At 43.6% G+C, this 14,245-nt stretch overlaps 1 protein-coding gene across 1 annotated transcript; it reads left to right on the plus strand.

Annotated features, from left to right (window-relative positions):
- Nucleotides 1–427: 427 nt before the first annotated feature.
- Nucleotides 428–8,503, plus strand: LOC130879280 (interferon-induced protein with tetratricopeptide repeats 1-like). The gene is made up of 2 exons (XM_057777591.1): nt 428–432; nt 7,129–8,503. The coding sequence occupies exons 1-2, from the start codon at nt 428–430 to the stop codon at nt 8,501–8,503; spliced, it is 1,380 nt and encodes a 459-aa protein (XP_057633574.1).
- Nucleotides 8,504–14,245: the final 5,742 nt, after the last annotated feature.

Below are 14,245 nucleotides of genomic sequence, written 5' to 3' on the forward strand. Positions count from 1 at the left end.
TTTTGATGAAAAAATAATTGTGAAGATGCCAGTCTGGTCCTTTATGTTCACATTGCCTCCATCAACCCCTTTGTAACAGCATATCCTGGTGCAGGGATGTCTCTCTCTGGACAGAGAGGGAACTGACATGTCTGTCTATTCCAGAACCTTCTCCCCATCAGTTCAGAGGAGAAAGAAAGAAGGCCAATACCTGGTTGTCCACAGTTTCGCTGACAAGAAACCTGAAGGCTTTAGTTTCAGTTTCCAGTTTCATTTTCCCACTGTTGTATGCAACACCACACCTCATTTTATAGCACGGTTTCCCAGCTTATATATGAGAAGTCCAGTTGGTGTGAAAGTCCAGAGGAGAGCAGAGCATCAAGGAAGTATCCTGAGGAGTCTTGTTCTGGTGAAAACCCAGAGAACTGCAGCCACCTTCACAGCCACCATGGGGTAAGGATTCCCCTGCTCTGCAGGTTGAGTGAACCCAGGACACAGACATTTGCTTGAGGTCAGGTCTGATGAGGCTGCTTACACTGATTTGTTATGTCTTATGGGTTCTCTTTTTACTACTGAAAAGGGAACAAGGATGTTAATTTTACTGACGGCCCAGAGAATTTGTTCAATGATTATAATGTGGGCATGGGGCTGGATGAGTGAAAGAATACTTGCTAGAGTTTTTAAGGCTGTCTCAGACATGTAGTTCAAATCCCTGGGTGATATAATAGTATGCTCATCCCATAGAGAGAGACAATTACCAACGAGAATTTCAGGAGTGGAATAATGATGTGGGATTCCCTTCTATATGCTGTGAATACCATTGGTTAAAGCTGTTTTGGGCCTGTGATAGGGTAGATCAGAGCTAGGTGGGGAAAACCATAACTTAATGCTGGGAGAAAGAAAGCAGAGTCAGAGAGAAGTCATGTAACTCCATCAGAGACAGACTCTGTTCAGAACCTTGTCAGTAAGCCACAGCCATATTGTGATACACAGATTACTAGAAATGGGTTAAATTGGGGCTGGAGAGATGGCTCAGAGGTTAAGAGCATTGCCTACTCTTCCAAAGGTCCTGAGTTCAATTCCCAGCAACCACATGGTGGCTCACAACCATCTGTAATGTGGTCTGGTGCCCTCTTCTGGCCTGCAGGCATACAGACAGAACATTGCATACATAATAAATAAATAAATATTAAAAAAAAAAAGAAATGGGTTAATTGAGATGTAAGAGTTGGCCAATAAGAAGTTAAAGCTAATGGGCCAAGCAGTGATTTAATTAATACAGTGTCTGTGTGGTCAGTTTGGTTCTGAGCAGTCGAGACAAACACACGACCTCCTACAACACAATAAGTTACCACTCTACGTACTTAGAGTCCTAAAAGAGAGCAGCTGCTTATAGTGTCTTCCTTCCCATCTCCTAACCCCACACCTTCATTGCTCTTGGGATGGACCCTAGAGACACCCAGAGGATCTTTTGAGATGCTGTTCAAGGTTACTGGTTCAAGTGCTTTGGCCCATCCTTGGCTGGGTTAACCCAAGAGAGGACACATTTTTTCTGTCCCTTAGTAAGAGACAAAATGTGGAAATTTTATTATATTTGATATGAGATATTTAAATCTTTTCCTGCAAGAACTAAATACCCCCAGGAATTTATGCATATATGTATGTATGTATATTCACATCCATACACATATATAAAACATAAAAAAGTACTAGGTACCGTGGAGTCTTTTGTATTTTTTTGGTTTCTGGGTATTTTTGGTTTTGTTTTTCAAGTCCGAGTTTCTCTGTAGTTTTGGAGCCTATCGTGGATCTAGCTCTTGTAGACCAGACTCATTGTAAACTCATAGAGATCTGTAAACTCTGCCTCTGAGTGCTGGGATTAAAGGCATGCACACCACTAGCTGGCTCCATGTTAAGTCTTTTTATGTAAATGTCTCTTGTTTTATGTTCGATACTATCTTTTGAGTTGGAAATGTCAGTGAGTAGGGTTGTTTCTTTTAAATCTAGGGCTACAACAATCATTTCTTTCATAGGCAACTATTTTATGTTTTTGCACATAGAAGCATCTACAGAACGTGAGTATGGAGGAGGCTGAGAGCTTCGGTTGTATTATAAGAAAATTACACAGAACACAGAGGTATAAAATTGTGGAATAAAATAAACAAGAGGGCAGAAGACACTAAGGGCTGTCAGGTGACAGTCATGGTCATAGGTCCAGTGACTAAGCTGTGCCTGGTCCAGAGTTCCCATGACTCTAGCAGGTGGCTAGGACTGTGTTTTGCAAATGAGTGCCTGCAGTGTGAGAAAGGCTGGAGATCTCCAGCTGCACAGGGGAGTCTGGATGCTGAGATCTCCAAGTGCACAGGGGAGGCTGGATGCTGAGATCTCCAAGTGCACAGGGGAGGCTGGATGCTGAGATCTCCAAGTGCATGTGGGCAGTGGGATCCAGGTTGCTCTCTGTCCCAGTTGCCCACACAAATGGTGGCTGTCTCTGTGCTGTTCAGCTTTCCTGCTGCAAGTGCTTATGCACAAGTGCATGTGCCTCCCCCTTGGATCCTTGGGGGCCTCCCAGTCAAGGCAGATCTCCATAGACAGATAGCGTCCAGATTTCAAAGTGTTCTTAGCTACCGTGCCAATATCTTTATTTCCAATAATGTGAGGACAACATCTCTAATTCCAACTGTGGGTTGCTGTAGGCAGGGAAATCAAAGAAAAGCAGGATTGAATCTGATGTTCCTGGACCATAATTAATGTTCCTAAGAAAAAGGACCACCATTTTTACGTGCCCAGGAACAGAAGCAATAAACATGCATTTAGTGCTTTCATAGACAGAGACAAAGAGAGTCAGAGAAGAAGAAATGCTGGGCTCTCTGCAAATACCTTGGCCAGAGGAGTAATGACCTGCATGAGGCAAGAAAGATATGTGGTTGAACACACCTTAGTCAGCCTGTGTTGTTCACACTTCTAGATGTTGGGTCCAGCGGGGTCATGCAGAGTTGGGGATAGGCAAACAAAGTCTAATAAAGTAGAAACAATCTTTATTCCAGAAACAAGAATCCAGTAAAAAAATAAAATCATGGGGCACGAAGAGCTTATCCGTTAGCTGAGACCTCAGCCAGAGATGGATTATTTTAGGCTGAGGTAAAAGGCCGCCCCCCCACCCCCCTGCGACTTCTGAGTCAGGAAAATCTCTCTTAAAGGAGCTATGAAACACCACCAGCAAACAGCAAAAAGCTGTGTTAAACTTTATGTATATATATTGTTTTCTTCTATAATTCCCTTTTCAAGCCTTCTCAGGTTTTATGTAGATTTAGTGACCACGTTGGAGTGCCAGTTGTTTTAGGGAGAGGCTGCTTGTTCATCCCAGCTGCCTGGCTAGCTTAGTCCTGAAATACCCACACAGAAATTGTATTAATTAAAACACTGCTTGGCCCATTTGCTCTAGCTTCTATTGACTAACTCTAACATCTTGATTTAACCCATTTCTATTAATCTGTAATTGCCATGTGGCAGTGGCTTACCTGGAAAGATTCAGCATGTCTGACTCTGGTGGCTTTATGGTGGCACTCTAACTCTGCTGTCTTCCTCCTAGCATTGAGCATCCTCTGTCCATTGCTTGAAGCCAAGGGAAAGAAGGGATGTCAGTGTTTCTACTCAATAAGCTTCATTCATTGTCACTGATGCTGATCTCTCTGGGACCCCAATATCACGCAACTCCCTGTAAGATCTGAAATATCATGTGACAGGAGGAAAAAGCTTCACAGTTGCTTCCCTTGGAGACTCAGACTGGTGCTGGAGAGATGGCTCAGTGGTAAAGGGCTTGCCAAGCAAGCGTGAGAATGGCAGTCTAAGTGCAATTACTGAGAACAGAGCTGAAGACCACTGTCTGTCCTTCTCAGAAAACAAGCAGGTGAAGACCAGCACCTAATGCTGTCCACCGGCCTTCATAGGTGGGCCTTGGCATTTGGAGCCCCTCCACAAACACAATTGAAATTCCATGAGATAAGGAGAAACATGGAGAGAACAAGGCTTAGAATAAGCCCCTAAAACGTCATTTCCTGATAGTTATGACTGCTTTAAAAAAATTGTTTTTTTCTTGTTCTTCATTTACTTCAATGTATTCTTGCACAAGGTTTTTGTTTATATTTGTGAATAATATATAATTACAATTCTACCTTTGTTTTTTCCTATTTCAAGGCCCTCACATTTACCCTTCCTACTCTGCTCCAGAATCATTGCCTCCTTTTTTCATTGATTGTTAATGTATGCACGTATATAAACATAGATATGTGTATGGTCCTGTCCAGCATTTATAATGTTTCTTGTTATATATGGTATGACGGTTGGACATCTGGTGCTGTACAGCCTAGCCAGGGGATGCCAGCTCTCCCATCCCCACTGTACTGGTTGTTCATTGCTCTTTGTATATCAGGAGGCCTCACTGACTCTTCCTATCTGATCTGTATGTTTCCTGTCCATTGTTACCATCTTTGTGCAGCTCATCTTTGGTCATTCAAGCCAATGAAATTTTCAAAAATTTTAGAGGTGAATTCTATCTCTGGTCTACATAGAGAAATGGCATTCAAAACTAATCAAAAGATTGTAAGATTTCCAAAATTGAAAAGACATCTATTCATCGAGTCCCTTACTGAAAAGTGTGCTTCTCTAAATCAAAAGTACCTGTCTCAGAGTAGTTGCTTCCAGATTGTCACTTCTAAGACTCTACATTTGCTAGGGAAGTGTTGTGTTCTTTTCTTTATTCTATCTCAATTTTTCAGAACCATGCCAGAATGCCTTATATCCACTATGAGTGAGTACATACTGTGTTTGTATTTCTGGGACTGGATTATTTCAGTCTGGAAGCTTTTTCTAGTTCCATCCTTTTGTTTGCAAATTTCAAGAAGTCACTGCTTTTTAGTGCTGACTACACTACTTGTCATCACAGAATTACATCTAGTAACTGACGGAAGGAAGCAGATGCAGTGACCCACATCCAAGCACTGGGCTGAGCTCCTGGCATTCAGTTGAAGAGAGGGAGAAGGGATCATATGAACAAGACTGGGGGAGGGGTGAAGGGCATGGTGGGAAAAGCCATAAAGACAGCTGACCAGAGCTGGTTGTAACTCACAGACTATGGACTGATAGTTGTGGAACCTGCATTGTGTTGAAATAGATTCTCTGAATGTGGGGTGACAGTCATGTATCTTGATCTATTGTGGGGCTCCCTGGCAGTGGGATCAGGACCTATTTCAGGTAATGAACTGACTTTTTGGAGCACGTTCCCTATGGTGGATTACCTTACTCAACCTTGATATAGAAGGAATGGTCTTGGTCCTGACTCAACTTGGTATGCCATACTTTGTTGAGTCCCCAAGGAACGCCTTACCTTCTGAGGAGTGGATGGAGGGTGAAAAAAAGGGGATGTTGGGGGCAGGAGGAAAGGAAGAATGGAGAACTGAGGTTGTTATGTAAGAAAAAATATTATTTAGGTATATAGAGCCCCCAAAGTTCTGTTGTGCAAGCCACTGGGTCCATGGAGTTTTCCTATGGCCCCCTGTAGGTAGAAGGGCTTTACCATGCACTCAGTGTTCTGCCCCATGTCTTTCTGTAATGCCATCCTCCATGCTATATATGCCTTTTTCTCTCTTATGAATACTCATGCTAGCACTGTAATGCATTGATTATTTTAGGCTTGTAGTTATTTTAATTCTTTGTATGAAAAATCACTTTTATTACAGGAGCATATTGGAGATTTTCTAGCATTTTGACCTGTTACACAAAGCTTCCTTTGAGGCGATGGTGCTGTATTCTGGTTTTGTAGTATTTAAAACTGGAGCTCATGGATTTTAACTGGCGTTATCAGAAATCAGACATATTATGAGAACTTAACTGAAAGAAAGAAGATGAATTTCCTACAGTAGACGTTGAACCCAGAAGGGGGGGATATCCAGAGTCATCAGGATTTTGATCAAAACATTATCAGGATAGAGGTATAGGGGATGGGTGGGCTGGTGAGTCCAGCTGGCTGATTCATGAGGTTTCTAAATGGCTGTAATGTTCTATTTGTCAACACGTAAGGAATCCAAGCTAGAGTGTTCCTTTATGGGACAGACCTAACAGGTATGGCACCTCCTGCTTCTATTCTTGACATCTGATCAGATCAAAGCCACAGACAGCTGATTTAAGCACTTTGGCATCTCTGGCCTCTGGCAGACAACTACCAACAGGACCAAGGGCCTATTGCCGTCTAGCCATGGAAGACGCAAAGCTGCTGCTCTGGGTGCCTACAAAACCCGAGTCACACATTCTATCTCTTGCTCTCAACACTGATAGAAAAGCAGGAAACTCCTGTGGAGTTTATAACATAGCCATGTGTTTAGCCTCACCAATCTCCCCAAAGTCCAGAAACGGGAAACACTGATATTCCCAATACACAGATGGGATGATCCCGAGGCCTGGGTGATACACTCTAGAAAAGAACTTGTCCTGCTCCACGGGGAGACAAGAAAGCACATGAAGTGTAGATGCATGTTTCAAATGCAGAGATTCTTTGTAACTCTAGGAGAGGACGGCTAAGTTGAGTCACACCCCCCCCACCTATGTTGCCCAATGAAAAAAGATCCAGAGAAAATCATATCGCTAGCGTCAGAAGGTTGTCCCAAGGCAGAAAGCATGTCCATTTGTTCTAACTCCGCCTACTTCTGACAGGACACTGGCTATTTGTGTCTGAGATGAAAAGGGAAGGACCTGCAATGACCAATAGTTCCTGTTTAGGTCAGCTCAGGTGGCAGGCACTTGTACACAGTGGGGAAGGGGTAATAGTTTTGTAGAGTTTCACATCTCAGGGCAGGAGTCTGACAAGAATGCGGGTGGTCCTGTATCTCTGTGACCATGTCCATTCGTGAATAAACGGATGAACTCAAAAGCTAAGATGGTAAGTACACATACATGGACGTGCCTGTGCAAGGAGACTCTGACAGTTGTAGTAAGTGGAGCTGAGGGATCGATGGAAAAACAGATATCAAGAAATTCTAAATGGGCAAAATGTTAGATTTTCAGGAAATAAGCAAGAATGCTATAAAGTGTTTTCTGTGGTGTCAGATTCTGGCCAGGTTGTCCATGAAAAATCTTCCTGCTTCCTTCTGGCAGAGAGAATGCTGGTGCTGATCAGGTCAAGGAGAGTCTGCTTCAACTGAAATGTCACTTCACGTGGAGCTTGCTGTTTGAAGACGCTGACATTCCTGATTTGGAAATGAGAATCTCAGAGCAGATCGAGTTCCTAGACATCATGAGCACAGTGGGGATGCACAACCTCCTGGCCTACGTGAGACATCTGAAAGGCCAGCATGAGGGAGCCCTGCAGAGCCTGAGAGAAGCAGAAGCCTTGGTCAGGAGAGAGCAGTTGGGCAAGAGAAGTGTAGTGACCTGGGGCAACTGTGCCTGGGTGCATTACCACATGGGCAGCTTGGCAGAAGCCCAGAGCTACCTGGACAAGGTGGAGAATACTTGCAAGGAATTTGCAAGTCCCTTCCGCTACAGGATGGAGTGTGCCGAGATGCACTGTGAGGAAGGCTGGGCCTTGCTGAAGTGTGGAGGACAGAATTATAGACGAGCCATGGCCTGCTTTGCAAAAGCTCTGGAAGCTGAGCCTGAAAACCCCGAATACAACACTGGCTATGCTGTAGCTTCCTATCGTGAAGACAATGATGACAATAATATGTCTCTGGAACCCCTGAGGAAGGCTGTCATGTTAAATCCAGCAGATCCATACATTAAAGTTTATCTTGCCCTGAAACTTCAGAATGTAGGAGAAACAGATGAAGCAGAAAGACACATTGAAGAAGCCCTCAGTAGCGATTCCTGTCGAACCTATGTCTTTCGTCATGCAGCCAAGTATTACCGCAATAAAGGGTGCATAGACCAAGCTCTCCAACTACTAAAAGAGGCCTTGGAATCATCAGGTGACTCTGGCTACCTGCATTTCCAAATAGGGCTCTGTTACAAGCAACAAATGATCCAACTGAAGACTGTGCCTGCTGAGCAGGACAGCATGGAGGAAAAGGCACAACGGGCCATCTGTGAATTTCAGAAGACTGTGGACCTGAGGCCCACATTTGAGATGGCTTACGTTTGCATGGCTGAAGTGCAGGCAGAAATTCGCCAATATGAAGAAGCTGAGGCAAATTTCCAGATGGCGTTGAACATGCAGAACCTTAGGGGGCACATAAAGCAGGACATCCATTTCCGCTATGGCCGTTACCAGTTATTTCATCAAAAATCAGAGGACATGGCGATCACCCACTACTTAAAAGGTCTAAATATAGAAGAACCGTCCTATGCCTGGAGGAAACTACTCATAGCTTTGGAGAAAGTGGCTGACAAAAGAATTAAAAAGGAAGTTCGACTTGTGGAGAGCACCAGCCTCCTTGGGTTAGTGCACAAGCTGAAAGGGAACATGCAAGAGGCCCTGATGTACTATGAGAAGGCTCTGAGGCTCACTGGGGAGATAAACCCTGAGTTCTGAATGCAGATCACCTCAGCAAAGAGGTACTCATCACTGAGATTCCATCCCTCCTAACTGACTGCTTACCTCAGAACTGCATACTTGCTGCAATCCAAGTACCTAAATGCATTGGCTCCTGCCACCTCTTTCTCACCCTCATTGTCCTATGTAGAAGGAACTTCCATCCCCACTACATCTGCTCACTTAATGGCCAGGATTGACTCCTGCTGTGCTCGACCTTTTGAGCCCTGTCACAAAGCTTTTTCCTCACGCCTGTGCTATGAGAAAGAAAGTCTTCATCTTTTGCCTGCCAGTGTCCTGGACAAAGAAGTCTTCTCTAATTAGGATTCATTTTAGGTCATCAGAATCTCTTTTTATAGTACAACCTCAGAGCAAAAGAAATGAGCAAAGGAGAGCGTTTGAAAGCAGGAACGCTCTCACAGTCCTGGACACCCATTCACAGCGAATGGAAGACTTAAGTGTGGGGACAGTAATGCAAGGAAAGCTTGCTGGGACCTTACAGACTGAAGATGAAATTAAAAAGTTTGTCTGATTTTTTTCTGTCTTATTGATAGTGTGTATTGTGATGCTTTTCCCTCCATTAAAATAAATTCATTAAAATTTATGGGAATCACAAGCTCTTTCAGTGTAGTTTGTTGATAGTATTCCAAAGGTTCATCTTCCACGGTACTCAGGAGGACATGGGATAGCAGAACCAACTCCCAGGAGTCTAGTGGGCAAGCAGGGGAGAAGCTGTGCCCATGAGAGCAGCACGTGGGATGTGAAAACATGAAGAAGGTTATTTCATTCTACACAACACCGGATAGTAAGGGTGACTGATGCTACCCTGCTACCTGAGAGCTGCTATTTCTCAGTAGGAAAATGATGCTTGGGATGGGCTTACACTTCATTTGCCTGATTTTTGGGAGAGTACAACTGATACTTTCTACAGATTTATCCATGTTAAGACAATAACATGTTTATTAAATTCAAGCAATGGAAAACGGTAGTGACAGCTCTCAGGATTCATAAAGATGCTCCCTGGTAGCCCACATCAATGGAGAGGAAGAGTAACCGAGACGGGAGAAGAAAAGGGAAGGAGAAAAAGAAAGATTGGGAAGCAGCAGGAAGACATGCAGTTTGATTGACAAGCTAGGATCTGGTTATTTGGCAGACTCTTCTCTTCCAGGAAACCATTTCCACCTTTGCATGAGGAGAGACATATTTACAAGATATTTCAGGGGATGATATGTGTGTCAGATACTGGATGCTTCAGCTATCTGGTGTGTCCTATTATCACTAAGCCCTGTATCCTGCCCTTAACTTCATGAGACCTATAGGTCAAAACTAGAGAACTGAAATGCTTAAGGTTCTTGCATTGATTAACGTGTCTTGAGTTCCTAGATTCCGGACTCACTGGGCCAGGATGCACCTTGTGCTCTATGTCTGCAGACCCACACTGCCAATGCTCAGGAGCTCTTCTCTGCCCTCTGCTCCTCCTCTCCCTCTCTTCCTGCTGTTTAACTGTCCTGTCAGCTCCTTTGGGTTTTCTTTGCTCTTCTTTTTCCCCCATAGTGTAGTCTCTCCTTTATTGTCTTGACTTTTCTCATCGACACAACTGGAAGGATGAAACTTCAACAAGTTGTAGCCTGTTCCGCACAGCTATGCAAGGGCCAATCATGGGTAATTTCATGTGAAGGCGAGCAGGCACACACACACACACACACAACACTGAATAAATGTGAAAAATATTTAAATTAATAATGATAACAAAAACAACTGTGCTTTATGTTTAGAGCATCAGGCTGTAGCTAATAACGTCACTATTGTTTACTAAATATAGATTATGTGTACTTAGTGACCAGTTCTGTTCTCAGTGTTCCTTGATGAACTGAAGTTCAAAAGAGGAGTGAGAATGATTTCAATGAGAAAGAGCCATAGATGAGTAGGAGGCCAGGAGGGGCTGCTGGTACTGATTGCTGGTGTTGTTGCCAGCATCAGGCCAAGAATGATGCTGAAGAATCAAGCTAGGGGTCAAAAGGCCTAACCAAGTCAAGGGCAAGAGCTCAAATCAGGTCCAGGTCTAGATGGGTGATGAGGGGAAAGGGTCTTCAGTAGAGTAGACTGCACCAAGGGAGGGGACTAATGTTGGTCACATGGTTCTCAGCCCTTGACACAAACATCAGGTATCAGATGATAGGTTAGTGTGGGGCTGTGACATCCCACCCCAGTGTCAGCGAACTGTCACTCTATGGATGATATTCAAGGGTGGAAGCCACACCTCTTCTTTGATGTGATTTGCCAGGTAAGTCCTTGCCCCTGGTCTCCTTGAAATGCCCCTTAATTCACCTCATTTTTCATCTGTATAATAATCTTTTTTCCCACATACCATCTTCTTTGATTATCTGGGATTTTAACATCAAGCGCACAGATCTTCACAGTCATTCCATGTCCACTTCCCCTTGTAAACTTACTCACAAAAGCAGTAAAATAAACAAACAAACAAGAAAAACACAAAGTCCACTCTGTGTTATCTATATTGTATTTGGGGCATGGTCAAATTCATAGCGGCCGGCCCCTGAAATACAACTGAGTCCTTCCTCTCCTACACATTCTCCAGAAGCTTAGGACCTGTGAATTGTGGAGCGCTAGTCTTCAGCTCTTTCACAAGTTTTTTGATATTTATTTATTTAATCATTCCTACATTTTGGTTTTTTGAGACTGAATTCTATGTGTGGCTCTACCTGTTCTGGTACTCATTCTGTAGCCCAAGTTGACCTTGAATTCAGATATCCACCAGTCTCTGTCTCTGAAGTTCTGGTTTTAAAGATTGGGGAAAAAAAGTTGACGTAGGGTACCTGACATTACAATGATTGACACTTCTATCACACTTTGTGACACTTTTTAAAAGTTCTCTTTGGTGGCTCCCCATCCAGGGCTATGTGTTTTAGAGGAAGACAGGTTGAAAGGTCCAATGTCTGTCACAAAAGCCTTCCATGTCTTCCCCTCTCAAAACTAACTGTGATGCCATTGATATCACTTTCACCACAAAAGTCATCTCCATGCTCTTTCCATTCAGTGGGGACATGGGTCATGATGCCCCACTCAAATTCTGGAAACACTATAGATCACAAACACAGGCCTATGCTTCAGTAAGAACACTAACCGAGATCCAGCTCTCATAGGCTGACCTGTCAAAGGACATCAAGATGCCCACCCACAACAATCTGGTACCCTACAGCAGCACAACCTACAGATATTGATGGCTTCATGCATTGGCAGAGACCAAGGACATCCCCATGGCCTTTGAAGGATGCTGAGGTCACAGATTGAGCTAGAACACAAACTGCAGTAGCACCATGGACCCAGACAAGGCCCTTGCAGGCCACCCTGACCACAAATGTCACTATGGCCTCAGGTGACAGCACAGACTGCATGGCCTTTGGTAATAACTCAGCCCTTGGACAGCAACACAGATCACTGCTGTGGCAGGGCTTGGGACTTAGATATAGGCCCTGACTGGGGTATGGTACACACTTCTCCACAGTGATCTTGTAGGGAAGCCTCCCTTCCTCTCTCAGGTGAAAATCATTTGTCAGTCTTGGCTGGATGAGTGTTGAGCGCAGTTGGTGCTCTTTCTGGCTCTATCCAGTGGCTAACGTGTGTGTGATGTCTCCCTCAAAATGAACTCTAGAATTGCTTATGAAATGGAGTCTCCTTCAGCAATGGACAGTCTGAAAAACCTACAACATGGAGTAGCTTAGAGTAAGTAGAGAATGATCTTAGCTCCACATGCTGCCTGCTAGGCAGAGGCTGGATGGACTCCCATGTTGCCTCAGGGTATTGAAGGTCAGTCTTAAGGAACCACATGCCAGGCAGTGATGGTGCTGGTTCCAAGGTGTTCTGTGTGGGCTCTCTGGGTTTCTCTCAATTGTGCCAAACCTGGCCGAGCAGACAGTTGTCACAGAATGAGCCTAGCAGTGTTCAGGTCTGCTAAGGCTCAAAGAGAGCTGACATTGCAAGGAAGAGACCAATTTTAGCTCAGAGCTTTATAATTCTTGGTACTTTCAACCCTGCCTTTTCTAAACATATTATTGGTATCTGTTAATGTTATATGTAAAACATGTGTGAGTGTTTGTTTGTGTGTGTGTGTGTATGTGTGTGGTTACCAATGTGTCATGACATATGTGTGGACATCACAGTACCACCCTCTAGATTTAATTCTCTCCTCCACCATGGATTATGGCGACTGATTCCAGAAGGAGGCAGGATTGATAGCAAGCATTTTAACTCTGTGACATATATGTAGCCAACTCACACCTCTAGGTTCTTCACAATTAAACTTGATTGGGAAAATATCCAAAGAATCCTTTCTCCTATTGGTGTCACTTGATTGAAGTTCAAGGCTGAACCTCCCTGTTCAGGAAAAACTTCAGGAGTGAATACAATTATGCTGAAGGGAGAAAAAGGTAGATACTTAAGTCCTCTTCAGTCATTTTTTTTTTTAAGTTTGGAGGTGTGAAGGATGAGTTGTGTTTGAGGAGACAGGGATCTATGGCCAGGCTAAGGAAGTAGACCTCAGTAGGGCTGAGAAAGCAGATTAACCAAAGCAACTAAGATCATAGACTAACATACTTGACCAAGACCTGAACCAGTCTGAGTCCCACTTTTGGAGTTTCCAAGACAATAAGTTACTACTCTATGAACTTAGAGTCCTAAAAGACAGCAGTTTCGTAGAGTGTCTTCCTTCCCATCTCCTAACCCCACACCTTCATTGCCCTTGGGATGTACCCAACAGATACCCAGAGGATCTTTTGAGACGCTGTTCAAGGTTAGTGGTTCAAGTACTTTTGGGCCATCTTTCTCTGTGTTAACCCAAGAGATGACACATTTTTTCTGTACTTTAGTGAGAGACAAAAATGTAGAAATTCTAGTATATTTGATGAGAGATATTTAAAACTTTCCCTACAAGAAACTTAACATGCCCAGGAATATATGCATATATGTGTGTATATTTACATATATGTACACGTACTTATATTTACATCCATACACATATAAAACATAAAGAAATAATAGGCACCATGGAGTCTTTGTTTTTTGGTTGTTTTTTTTTTTTTTTTTTTTTTGGTTTTTTTGAGACAGGGTTTCTTTGTAGTTTTGGAGGATATCCTAGATCGAGCCCTTGTAGACCAGGCTCATCGTGAACTCACACAGATCTGCCTTCCTCTGCCTCCCGAATGCTGGGGTTAAAGGCGTGCACCACCACCAGCCAGGTCCATGTAAAGTCTTTTTATGTAAATGTCTCTGACTTTTATGTCTGATATTGTTTTTGGGGGGTTGAAAGTGTCAGTCAATAGAGTTTTCTTCTCTTGAATATAGGACTACAGTGATCATCTCTTTCATAGGCAACTATTTTATGTTCTTGCACATAGAAGCATCAATTGTATGTGAGTATAGAGGAGGCTGAGAGCTTCCGTTGTATGATAAGAAAAATACAGAAAACACAGAGGTATAAAATTGTGGAATAAAATAAACAAGAGGGCAGAAGACACTAAGGGCTGTCAGGTAACAGTCATGGTAATAGGGCCAGTGACTAAGCTGTACCTGGTCCAGAGTTCCCATGATTCTAGCAGGTGGCTAGGCCTGTGTTTTGCAATTGAGTGCCTGCAGTGTGAGAAAGGCTGGAGATCTACAAGTGCACAGGGGAGTCTGGATGCTGAGATCTCCAAGTGCACAGGGGAGTCTGGATGCTGAGATCTC

Source organism: Chionomys nivalis, chromosome 8 (assembly GCF_950005125.1).
Source record: "Chionomys nivalis chromosome 8, mChiNiv1.1, whole genome shotgun sequence".
NCBI classification, from domain to species: domain Eukaryota; kingdom Metazoa; phylum Chordata; class Mammalia; order Rodentia; family Cricetidae; genus Chionomys; species Chionomys nivalis.